The 12,740-nt window shown below is 36.3% G+C and overlaps 1 protein-coding gene across 1 annotated transcript in view; it reads left to right on the top strand.

Annotated features, from left to right (window-relative positions):
• RIPK4 (receptor interacting serine/threonine kinase 4) overlaps positions 1-7,854 on the top strand; it is a 30,792-nt gene extending 22,938 nt beyond the window's left edge. The window contains exons 3-8 of the mRNA XM_026673995.2: positions 1,268-1,416; positions 1,941-1,990; positions 2,727-2,885; positions 3,954-4,054; positions 4,163-4,418; positions 5,585-7,854. Of these exons, the coding sequence (XP_026529780.1) occupies positions 1,268-1,416; positions 1,941-1,990; positions 2,727-2,885; positions 3,954-4,054; positions 4,163-4,418; positions 5,585-6,762 (1,893 nt within the window). The 3' untranslated portion in view covers positions 6,763-7,854. The remainder of the gene's footprint in view (positions 1-1,267; positions 1,417-1,940; positions 1,991-2,726; positions 2,886-3,953; positions 4,055-4,162; positions 4,419-5,584) is intronic.
• Positions 7,855-12,740: the final 4,886 nt, after the last annotated feature.

The raw sequence follows: 12,740 nt of genomic DNA, 5'->3' as shown, positions 1-12,740 counted from the left end.
TTTACAAAAGAATTCTCTGACACTGGGCTGGCTATAGAGGGGGGTGGGAATTTCTTTTTTCCTTATAATAAAGCTTCTTTGTTTATTCTCTGGACCAACATATTCACTAACATTTAGGCAAAACTAATCCTTCTGAGTCATTCACTCAGCCTGTTAAAATCTGTCATGTCTTTTTGAAATGCTAATTGCTTGGAGAGAAAAACAGCATTAATTTTTGAGAAAGAGTGCAATTGGGAATTTAGTTAGAATTAAGCACTTAGGATGAAATAATCTCAGTATTTGATTTTTCCCTACCAAAAATGGAAGAGTTTAAAAAAATAATTTTGACTGGACTTGTACTGGACAAGATGTGCTTGTTGTGGTAAAAGGGGAAAAACATTTTTGGTGTCACAAGGACAAATTGTATAATAGCCTGAGTTTCTTTGGATCAAAATCTCGTTTATCAACTACTTGAAAAGGTACACCGAATAACATATGTACAATATACACATGGAAGAAACTGAAAGTGTGGAAAATGAAATGCAGAAAGCAATGATAGTTGCCTTTCACAAAACCATTGCATTTTGAAATCACAAACATGCATGCTTGCGTTGATGAGCTGATTAACTCATGGAATGTTACATAATAAAATGCACACACAACCTTTGTCCCTGTTTGAAAAATTATAGCTCACCTATTTTATGTTGAAATTTCTGTTTGGGGTTTCTTTACTTAAGAATAGAAGCAGTACAGAAGTTTAAGTGTTCTTTACTTGAAGGAGGGATATTTTCATTTTTTATGGAAGATTAGTATTTCTGCCTTTTTGTCTTATGTGGAAGGCAACAATGCATTGATAATAAATAACTGGGCATATTGTATTTTAAACTTGAACACATGTGCATTTATATAAGGTCAGCATTCTATATTTCTTAGATTAGTGCTGGGTTAGGGTTATATACTTGTATATAGTGATATATTTATAGGAGTTTGTCTTGTAATAAGATGGGAACTATAACATTTCCTATGGTTATCAGAAGAATTAAAAAAGTGAACACACTAGGAAGTAACCAAAATGATTTTTTGACAGCATTGGCTTGATACTTATTTGAATAGGCTATTTCTGCTATTAGTCATCTACTTTGGTTGTTTGGTTGGTTTTTGCCAATTATGGACTGCATGGGGATCAGTTGGGTTCACATTTTTGCTTTCCAGTTGTACATAGTGGTCTAGGAATGCAAAATAGGAAGATTGAATATTTGGAAAAAATGAAACCTCTCATTTTTATCAGATTTCAGACTTTGGATTGGCCAAGTGCAATGGGCTTTCTCATTCTCATGATCTCAGCATGGATGGACTTTGTGGCACTATTGCATATCTGCCACCAGAACGAATTAAAGAGAAGAATAGATACTTTGATACAAAGCACGACATATATAGGTAAGTGTCTACAGTATTCTGTTTTTCTCCCTTTCCTTTCCTTGTTGTATGAATTTCTCATTGGTAGATGCTAGTCACAGCCCAGGTATCTTAAATGAAATAAAACTGGATAGACTGTGGGATAATTCAACCTGTAGCAAGCCCGGTGCTATGAAACCTTCACCAGCTTTGAAGAGAGTTGCTTCCCAAAACTGATTTAAAAACTGTGACTGGAATCACAGAATAATACCCATAGTTACCTGAACAGTGGATTTCCAGTGCCTCTATTGTATTAGACTCTGCACTTGCAGTCTGGGATTGTAGAGCCATCTCTGTTTCCAAATTGAACCAGCGTGTCATGTTTGAACCTGAATGACTACCACACAGACTATTGCAAGAGAATTCTTGTGTTCTTGAAATCTTGACAAGTGTTGCCATTTTGGATCTGATAATCGGATGTAATTAGCTTTATAGGATGTTACTGTAAACACAGCATGCCATATGCATTAATGGTTTTATAAAGGTATTAATTATGTCTTTTGCAGCTTTTCCATTGTTATCTGGGGAGTTCTGACACAGAAGAAGCCTTTTTCAGGTAAGCAAAATGTTTCTTCTTGTGAATCACAGTATAAATGACTATGTCAGACAGAATTCCTCCCTGTACAAAATGTGTTTATTGTGATATGGTTACCCTTCATAATATCCTGCCGTAATAACTGATTGCATTCATCCATTCCAACTACTAAAATATTGTCCATATCATATGAGAATGGCTTTCCTGCTATTGTTTCTCTCTTAAAACCTATCCTGGGAGTCATCAGATGTGAGAAATTCCAGAAAGGAATATGGCATTTACCATTCATGCTAGTCATGGAGGTATATGAGATGAAGTCTCGAAAGAAAGAACAGTTGAATTATATGGAGTTGCTTATAATGTGAGATAGCATGTAAAAAGGCCAAATAAGTGACTTCTGCCACCAGTATTGGCTCTAGGCATTATTACTTTAAGGATTATGGATTTACAGCTATTGAAAAGAAATGCACTGGGTGTATTTTCCATGCTCTGGCCCCAACATTGAGCCTCTGATTCTTTTAATGCATCCATATATACCGTTCATCTTTTTGTTTCATCCTGTTCAAATAGGGTAGGAAAACCATCCAGAACAGCCCATTTATAGATAAGTAACATATATACCATGTTACTACACGTTGAAAGATTAGACATTTTAAAAAAAGAATCTGATGGGTGGAAAAACGTCCGCCTGGCACTAGACAGGGAATCTTAAAAGAAAGCACCAACCAGATATGTATTTTCTGCTTTCCATCTGTAGAAGAAAATAACATTCTACATATTATGGTGAAAGTGGTTAATGGTCATCGCCCTGAACTGCCGTCCGTCTCAAAATCCAGACCTCGCGCATGTAATAACTTGATCAAACTGATGCAAAAATGCTGGCAAGATGACCCTAGCAAGAGGCCAACATTTAAAGGTAAACTTTGCTTCTAATCAAATTCCTTGGTAAAATAATGAGTCATTTCAGGGTAAAAGCCTATATTAATCCCCAGTGGAGCCCCACCAAAATCTTGTTAAAAATGATGAATACAAAATATACACAATGCATTATTGTGCTGGCAATAGTCAGGGAACATCCTATTACAGGAAGAGGATTACAGGAGAACTTGTCTAAACATGAATAATTGATTTAGGCATCAGATGTGTACCAAACTAGTTAACTCCCCAAATCGTTGCCTAGGGTGGAACTTTCTCATCTGAATTAGCTTTGCTACAATATATTCAACACAAAGCAAACATATTAGAAGCCTTATTTATGATTCTGGCTTCAGTGGTGCAAATTAGTTCTGAATGTTTAAACAGCATTGAGATGCCATAGCAGGGCCAACCAAACCTGAGGTGAGATTCTCACCCTCTAATTGGCATTTGAATCTACCTTTTTTCCCAATTAAAAGGAGAAATAGGGAGCTGCTCAATTGCCTTCTCCATAAAGTGCAGCACCTGGTGCCCAGGGCAACAGCCTCATTCTGGATGACAGAAAGCTAGCATTGCAGTTATCTTGGAAATATCTTTTGAGGGGGAAGTGGGAATAAGAGTCAGAAAAGTATTGGCAGCTCTTTCTAAAAATACTTAAATTTAAAATAAACTTTGATCCTCCTGCAATTATCGATCTTCCCTGTTCCCCAGTTTGTGGTACAGATTAAAATACGGCTGTACATTTCTTTTTAAAATGTGGAACTGGCATTCAGTATTTTGCTTCAGTTGAAGAAATCAGAATCACACTGTATTATAGTTATAGTGCATATGTTCTTCATAGTTGTGTGTTGAGAGAGATTTTTTTAAAAAAACCAATGGGAAGGTGTGTATTGAGCTGGTGAAAATGGCTGTTCCTTTGTGTTTATTTTATTTTATTGCAGAAGTTAACTGAGCTACTGGGCAAGGCAAAACAACTAATCATTATCTGAATTATCTGTAAAACATGCTTTTAGTGAAAAGAGAGGCCTACAGCAAGTGTGAAGAAGATAAATTGTATCTTTTTTTTCAGAAATTACTTCTGAAACAGAAGAGCTCTGTGAAAAACCAGATTATGAGAATAAGCAAATGACACTTGAGGAGGCTGCAAAGGCTTCTCAGAGCTATCCTAAGGTATTTATTCGAGCAACATATGGAACATTGGGTGAACTTTAATATATTCTCTTATCTTTTACTCAACTTGTATTTTCATTGGAAATGTTTCTTTCCCCCATTTTCCAGGAGATGTCCAGTATTTCCCAACTAAAACAAGAACCTGATCCTGCATCGGTTAAAGATTACAGCCTGTCTGAATTGTTGTCCCAGCTGGACTCAGGAATTTCACAGACGGAACAGCCCGAGGAGCTCAGTCGCAGTGCATCTGAATCTAGGCTAGCCACCAGTGACAAGAGGTTGTCAGGAGTGTCTTCTGTAGACTCTGCCTTTTCTTCACGAGGTTCCCTGTCACTGTCATTTGAGAGAGAGAATTCAGGAAGTGGTAAGTTTTGTTGGCAAGATGTAGTCAAATGTATTTGAGCTAAGGGCAAAATAATTCAGAAAGAGATGGTAACTGATGTGATTGAGGCAGCACAAAGCACCCTCTGGTCTTTTCTTTTTTTGCATGACACTTGGCTGTATGAATTGCTTGACATGTTGCATATGAATTCCTAAATGCATTTGCTGTCATGTTATGGACTATGATCTTGGCAATTAATTAGCTAAATAGGCTATCTGGATGTTATTCCATTTGCAATTGCCAAGGAGTTATAGGAAAAGTGTTTCTATGCAAGGAGAGACTTTATTGATTTAGGTTAAGTGTCTCTGTATTAGCTTTCCATACTTTTAAGAAAACAGGGGTAGTTGCCAAAATTCGCTACCTGAACTAGTTTATTAAAATATATCAAATATGTGAACTTTATATTTCGGAATACCAACTTGTGGTTCCTCCTTTAGTTTTTGAGAGCCATGTTCATGATCAATGCAATATATGGGTTTTACCGCTAAGGCTGTAAAAGGATAGTTGAGGCACCGGACACTGAAGAACACATAACTGTGATTAAATGTTTACTTATATTGAATATTTAGGGCCAGTTTGGTGTAGTGGTTAAGGCATCGAGCTAGAGGCCATGAGTTCTAATTCCACTTTAGGCACACAGCCAGCTGTGTAACTTTGGGTTAGTCAGTATCTCAGCCCCAGGAAGGAAGGAAGGGCAAACCTCTTCCGAAAAACTTGCCAAGAAAACTGTTGGGACTTGTCCCAGTAGTTTATGAGAATTGGATACAGCTGAATGAAAAATATTGAATATTAGAATATTTCTTATACTTAAATATTTAAGAATGTGTCAAAAAGCTAAACTAACTTTAGTTCTGTGGATGAGCATGTGCCTTCTTCCATGTGCAAACTAATTTGAGCATATGTAGGACAACAAGCCCAAAAGATAAATGAATAAATAATAAATACTAATATATACCAAAGTATGAATAGTGAGATAAAACCATGGAAAATTTGCCTTAGTGTCAAAAAAGTGTGAGGAGGAGTACAGCATTTCCCAATTGGAAGTATCAGAGGAAAGCTGTCATATTTTACCTAATGGAACTCTTGAGCCTTTTGTGTTTCTGTGAAAATCGGATTGAAACAGAACGTTTTGTTTTTTGCTTCTCCAGACATTGGAACCACAGATATCCAGAAGAGAAAGCTGGCTGAGGCAATCACATCTGGAGACACTAGTAAACTGATGAAAATTCTTCAGCCTCAAGATGTAGACCTCATTTTGGATGGGAATGGTGGCCTTCTTCATTTGGCTATTGAATCAGGCCAAGAGGAATGTGTTAAGTGGCTACTCCTGAACAATGCCAATCCTAATCTGACCAATGGGAAAAGCTCTACACCCCTTCATATTGCGGTGGAGAAGAAGAACAAAAGCATTATTGAGCTGCTTCTCACAAGGAAAATTAATGTGAATGCCAAAGATGAAGATCAGTGGACAGCTCTTCATTTTGCAGCCCAAAATGGGGATGAACTAATCACAAGAATGTTGCTTGAGAAGAATGCCTTGCTGAATGAAGTGGACTTTGAAGGAAGAGCACCAATCCATGTTGCTTGCCAACATGGTCAAGAGAACGTAGTGCGTATCTTTCTGAGAAAAGGGATTTATGTTGATGTCAGAGGAAAGGATAATTGGGTGCCTTTACATTATGCTGCATGGCAAGGCCACTTACCCATTGTGAAGCTTCTGGCCAAGCAACCTGGAGTCAATGTGAATGCACAGACTGTAGATGGAAGGACTCCTCTTCATTTGGCAGCCCAGAGAGGACATTACAGAGTTGCTCGAATACTAGTAGAACTGCAGTCAGATGTCAACATAAGAAACACATTTCTTCACACTGCCCTTCATGTAGCTGCTGAAACTGGCCACACTAGCACTTCTAGGCTGCTTCTTAATCGTGGGGCAGATATAGAAGCAACAACAGCAGAAGGCTGTACTGCCCTTCACCTAGCAGCTCGTAATGGCCATGTATCCACAACCAAGCTGTTGATGGAAGAAGGTTCCAATATCCTGGCAAGGGGTCCTTTAAACAGGACAGCACTGCATCTTGCTGCTGAAAATGGACATGATGAGGTGGTAGAGGTCCTTGTCAACCCAGAAAATATAAATGATTCAGATGAGGAAGGGTTGGTGCCTCTGCATCTTGCTGCAAAAGGTGGACACACACAAACAGCTGAAATTCTGTTAAACCATGGGGCCTGCATCAATATGCAGAATTTTGCATTTCAGACCCCATTGCAGTTAGCTAAACAAAATGGGAGCAACACTATTATCACACTGCTCAGCCAGAGATAGGGGTTTGCTTTCTTGAAAAGTGTAGGACAGGCTAATGATGACCATAGCATGAGTATCTCCTTAAACTTCACATATAAGTCTGGCTTCCATGTTAACAGAAGGTACTTCTTGATGTGGCAATTCAGTCTAATAAACTGAGCAGGCAAGGGAATAAGAGTCATAAGGTCTCACACTTCTGTGTAAAGGAGCACTGAGTAAGCCTTTGGGGAAGATATGATGTTCTTTCCCCATAATTCAACATCATGGGTGTTGGCTCACTGGAAAGATGATATGAAGCAATTAAAGAGAAAGAGAGGGTTATCCATTGTTCTTTTCAGTGTAAAGTCAGTTTCTAATATTTCAATCATTTTTTACATTCAATGGGTGAGGTATCTTTAAATGTCACTCTGGATTGGTTTTTTTAAATTGATTTTTCTTTGACTATTTACAAGATGCATGAATCAATACAAGTATCTGCATTCCTGAAAAAGTACTGCAGGGATAATTGTCCTAAAGCCACATAGAAATTAAAATCCCAGTTTTTATTATTGAAAAAAGTAAGAAGTGCCTATTTCAAAACTACACATTTCTTGTTCTCTGATGGTCAGTTTTTCCATGATCGTTATTATCAGCTAATGTTTACAATAACAATTGTGAGCACCCCTATGTGAATTAGAAAATCATTTCTAATATGCAGTACCAGCTTCTGTATATATACAGTGTATATGCATAATATTTCAACATTCAACATGTGATTAAATGGAAGAAAGCACAAGTACAATAACGTACAAGTGTGCAGAAGCACATGAAAATTTTATTTCATTAAATTTAAGAATAGATTGTGTCTATGTTTCTTTTTAAGTGTTGTAAATTACTGAACCACAGATATAGCAATGTCTCCAAAACAGATTTATCATGTATAATAGACTAATATAAAAATATACTGTGTATATAATTCAGGACATTACATGCTCTTTTTTCTACAGAAGAAAATGGAGGCTTTTTAGGTCTGGGTATGTTTTAATACACCTTTTGTAATGTTCATTATTTTCAGAAGTTCACATTTGGTCTGTTTTACCAATAAAATAAGTTGTAAAATGGCTTTTGAGAAAATAGTTGTTGTGCTTTATTTTTAAAGAACAATTGTGCTTTATAACTTTATTTTTGTTTGCTTATATCATAGAAATATTTTGCCAAGGAATATTCCCATCATACAGAATGAGACTTGACTGCCCATTGCATGCTATAATTATTACTTTCCAAAATTGGTGCCCCACTAATCAAATACATTTGATTACAATTCTTATTATGCCCTACCAGTATAGCCAATGATTCAGTTGATTTATTTTATTTAAAACATTTATATAGCCACCCGTCTTAAACCAAACTGGTCATTTATACCAAGACTAGAACAATATATACACAATAAAAGCATGTTATTGGTCATAGTCAATATATCTGGATTATATCAGATTAGGAAGGCTGTTCCAAATCAAGTACAAATAATAACTACATGGATTCTCATGTTTGGTTTAAAAAGAATTCACTTAGCTGATTGAATGGTGATTTTGAAATGTGAGAATGCTGTTTCTAACGAAACACATTTTATTTTGCCAGTAAGAGTCAGCAGGCTTCTAATAGTTCCTAGCTACTCAAGAATACTAGCTGTAGAAAGCAGCAGACTGTGTGGAGACTGCTCATAATAAACTATGAATTTCAACATCTTCTTAAATAAAATGGTAATCGAAAAAAAGATTATACTTGGTCTTTATTGTTACTTAGTATAGGATTGGGGAGAGGGTGTTAATATTTAAATTAGGTTTAAGGAATGGTGTTATGTCAATTATGAAGGAATAAATTTCTCTTGAATAAAATTTTCTGTTATCTTTAATAATATCAGGCATGTGCTTCATATTTCAGTACAATAACTACTTCAGCAAGCATCTTGTAATTTCCCAACAGTGCATTGAATGTAGTGGTAGGAAAAATACACCAATGTAGAAAGTTCCTATGTGAAGATCTATTCCCTAATTCTCATCACATACGTAATTTCCAAGACAAACGAAATTTCTGGGTACTCTGCCTTATTCATCATGTCGATGATGTCACCAGTTGCTTAAACAAGTTATGCAAGAGTGTTGCTGTTTCAATTGATGCCAGACAGAGTTGTTATGATACATTGTTGATGTCAATAAAGTCATGATTATGGGAGAGGAAGATCTCAGGTAAAGCAAACTGGACCCCAAGTTGATCAATATAATCTTTTAATTACAAGAGCAGTGGAATAGAACATAAGTAATAGATTAAGGATAGTACAAACTTAAGAGATAATGCATGTAGTTTAGATATATGTCCATATATCCCATAATTTTATTGGTTGCTCATAAGTAGCTCAAAGAATCAATTGCTGTTCCTAAATACTGTATAAAGAAATGTTTAGGAAAAACATACAAATTTTGTCCTTAAAAATATAAAACCAGCTTAACATAAAAAGTGTGAAACATCTTCAGTGGAATGATAGAAAAGTTCCTTTACTTTATATACTTCAATGAAAATGCTTGTTATTTTAGTGGTTTGTTCAAATGTCGACAAAGGGACTTGTTTTAACTTGAACGAGCTGTTGCAAAAGCAATGGGCCATGTTAAAGAAAGCATATTTCCCATTCTCTGAGTAAGCGCTGAGCCTTGAAGTACACATAAAGAACGGTAATAATTGTCTCCCTTCCTCACTTGTCAACACTGGCTGCTATCTTGCTTTTTGAATGGGTGGCCTTTGCATATTATATTCTCCACCAACATCTCCAACAGGGTACCTTGGTTTTTAGAAGAAGCTTGCATGAGTCTGGTTTTTCTAGTAAACCTGTCTTGCAGAGTCCAGATTGTGCAACAGAAGGGTTATGAATGAAAGAGTTGAGATTTGCCCTCAGCGTTGTTAATAATAAATCAACATTCTTTTTTGTTGCCACAGAAAATCCTGAGCGTGTTCAAACGGTAAGCTTATTCAGGCATTTTGGGACCTGTAGGAACAAAGGTAATAGCTCTCCATTAGCATAGCTTTTTAATAAAACTGTCAGTGGAGAAAAGTGTTGCAAAGGATTTTCTGTGATAGCATATGAAGGAACTGCTGGTAAATTAAAGAGGAATGCTTTAAAGCCAGATATGCAGTATTATGGGAGTGTCCCTTTTTCTAGGCCAGTGTTTGTCAACCTCAGCAACTTCATGATGGGTTGATTTCAACTCCCAGAATTCCCCAGCCAGCATGATGGCTGAGGAATTCTGGGAGTTAAGGTTCACATTCTTAAAATTGCTGAAGTTGAGAAGCGTTGCTGTAGAGACATGGGCACCTGTTTTATTTCATATTTGTTAATGTAGGTATCCCTTCAAGCTTTAAATATTGAGTCTTCACTGGCCCGTCTAAGTTCATTTTATGATCAAGAGAGGGGAAAAGTAAGACTGAATTCAAAGACCATCATTTCTCCTTACCAGCAAACCTCTTAGGAGAAGCACAACAGGGTAGAAATGTGAAAGGCTACACAGGAATAGTTTTTCCCTTAAAGATGAATTATTTATTCATAGACTAAAACTGCCTCCAGCTGACCCATCTACTGTATTTCATGGATTCCCTAAGCCACCTCTTCAGCCCATGTTTTGCCTTTCCCTTTCCCTTCCCTCTCTTGTTTCTCTTTCCAGTAAAGAATCTGACTAATACATTATTTCCTTCTGGGACATTTTTTTTAAAGGCATAAGCTTTCTGGGATCTATAGCTCACTTTACCAGATAGATAGGCTGGCTCGACTAATGTAGGATTGAAATTGAGATAGAGAATGGGGATTCACCTGATGAACTCATGTGCATCAAAGATTTCCAGCTTATTCTCCACCAATGGTGCCATTGAAGTCCCATTTCCCTCTCCCCTCCAAAATTGTCATTTTGAGATCTGCAATAAATCATTTGAGAGATTGAGATATTCTGTATTACTGTGTCCTTATTCTGAGCCATGATTATACTTGTATCCATTCTTAATGAATTTGATGAAGTGAACTATAGTTCACAAAAGTTTGTGTGTTCTAATAAAATGTGTTGGAAAAGAAGCTAGAAGAAATCTTTCATATATATATTTTTGCTATTGTAGCACAGCTCTTCTACAATCTTTAAGATTGAAAAAAAAATGAAGCCGAATGTTCCATCATTTTTCACTTTGAGCATGAGTTCAGGGGTGTATTTTCATAGAGAAATCCAGAATTTCAAAAAAGGAAATTGAATTGCATCACCTCTTTCAAAGTGTGAGTCATTCATCCCCAGTTCTTTTACCCTGCATCTGTCTTCAGAGGAAAACGCCTTAAAAAACAAGGTATCTAAAATAGTGGTCAGCTCACCATCTTGAGACTATTCCCCTCTTAGCTAGAGAGCAAAATTTTGAGGGGAGTGGGTGTCCTTGTGTTTTAAGCAGGGGTGTCAAACTCACACCTGCAGGCCAGATGCATCACGCACTGGCCATGCCCACCCACAGTTTAGTGAAGGGAAAAAACGTTGCGATACATCAAATGATGACGTACCATTGTGAGTTTTATACCCCTGGTTTTGAGGATTTGAAAGTGAAGTAGATAATTCAACTAACTAGAGTTTAATCATTTAAAAACAAAAACAAAAATTTATGCCACTACAAATTGTCAATAATTACTTCTCTACTAATGATGATCTTGGATTGTTCAGGAAAGTTGCACACAGTCCACAATTGTTCAGCTTTGCTTTAATTAATCTGATTAATCTGACTTAATAAATTATCTTACTAAGGTTATATTATTACTTTTTTGTTTTAAAATTAAAAAAATACTCATTACTCGTGTAATCAGCATTTTTTCTTCTTTTTTGTAACTGTAGAACTGTCACAGTTTTACAAACTACCAAAAGGGGGGGGAAATGCCCACTACATGAAGAAAATCTTATCTGAACACAGCCTGATACATTTGCTATATTAATTTGAAGGGGGGGGGGAATGTGGTTACCATTCTTTTAAAAAATGGCTGAGTTAAGGTAGCATGAGTGAGCAAAATTTGATTGTTGACATTATTTGCTTGTTTTATGCCAAGCAATTGGGTAGCTTCACTAGTTGTTGCAGGTGCTACTAGCATGGATCACTAAATACAGGTATTCCCCAACTTACAACAGTTCATTTAGTGATCGTTCCAAGTTACATCACTGAAAAAACTTACTTATGACCATTTTTTCACACTTGTGATCATTGCACTTATCCCTGTGTTCATTGCTTTACATTCAGATGCTTGACAATTGACTCATATTTATGACAGATGCAGTGTCCTGGGGTCATGTGTTCACCTTTTGTGACCTTCTGACAAGCAAAGTCATACTAATTTAACAACAGTATGGCAAGAATTGTCATAAAATGGGGCAAAACACACTTAACAAATATCTCACTTAGCAACATAAATTTGAGCTCAGTTGTGATCATAAGTTAAGGACTACCTGTATATGTGTATAAATTTGGTGTATTTTATAGCTTCTCAATATGTATAATTCCTGCTAGAAAAGAAATCCAAGTTGTTTGTTGAAAAGGCCATTTGTATATCTTCATGAAGGCTCAAAGCTATTTTGAATGTATTCTATTTTTTCTTCCTCTGCAAAAAATATGTAAAGCACTTCTTCCATATATTATTGGGAGTAGCAAAAGACAGACTTCAACATCCCTCTTCAAAGTCAAGGTCAAGGAATATAAAAGAAAAATTCTTGGAAAGCAGTTTAAGTTTAGGATTATAATAATTAGTTATCCTTATATTAGTATAAGATGACAGAGTGTTTTTTTAGTTGGACTTTTCATGTCTACAATATTCATTTGATTTAATCATATTGTTTCTCCAGGGAACCATGAATACAGTTTGCTGTGTTTCATTCAGATCCATCCCATCATCAAATTTTTAGAAGGTCCCAACTGCAGATGAATTCCTTTTATGTTTGCTGCAAGGCAAGTAAGCTAAAAGTCAG

Source organism: Notechis scutatus, chromosome 5 (assembly GCF_049901735.1).
Source record: "Notechis scutatus isolate UNSWTSFEM ecotype Mainland chromosome 5, rNotScu1.2, whole genome shotgun sequence".
Taxonomy (NCBI): Eukaryota; Metazoa; Chordata; class Lepidosauria; order Squamata; family Elapidae; genus Notechis; species Notechis scutatus.
Note: the sequence above shows the minus strand (reverse complement) of the source record. Positions and strands in the feature narration are given on the sequence as shown.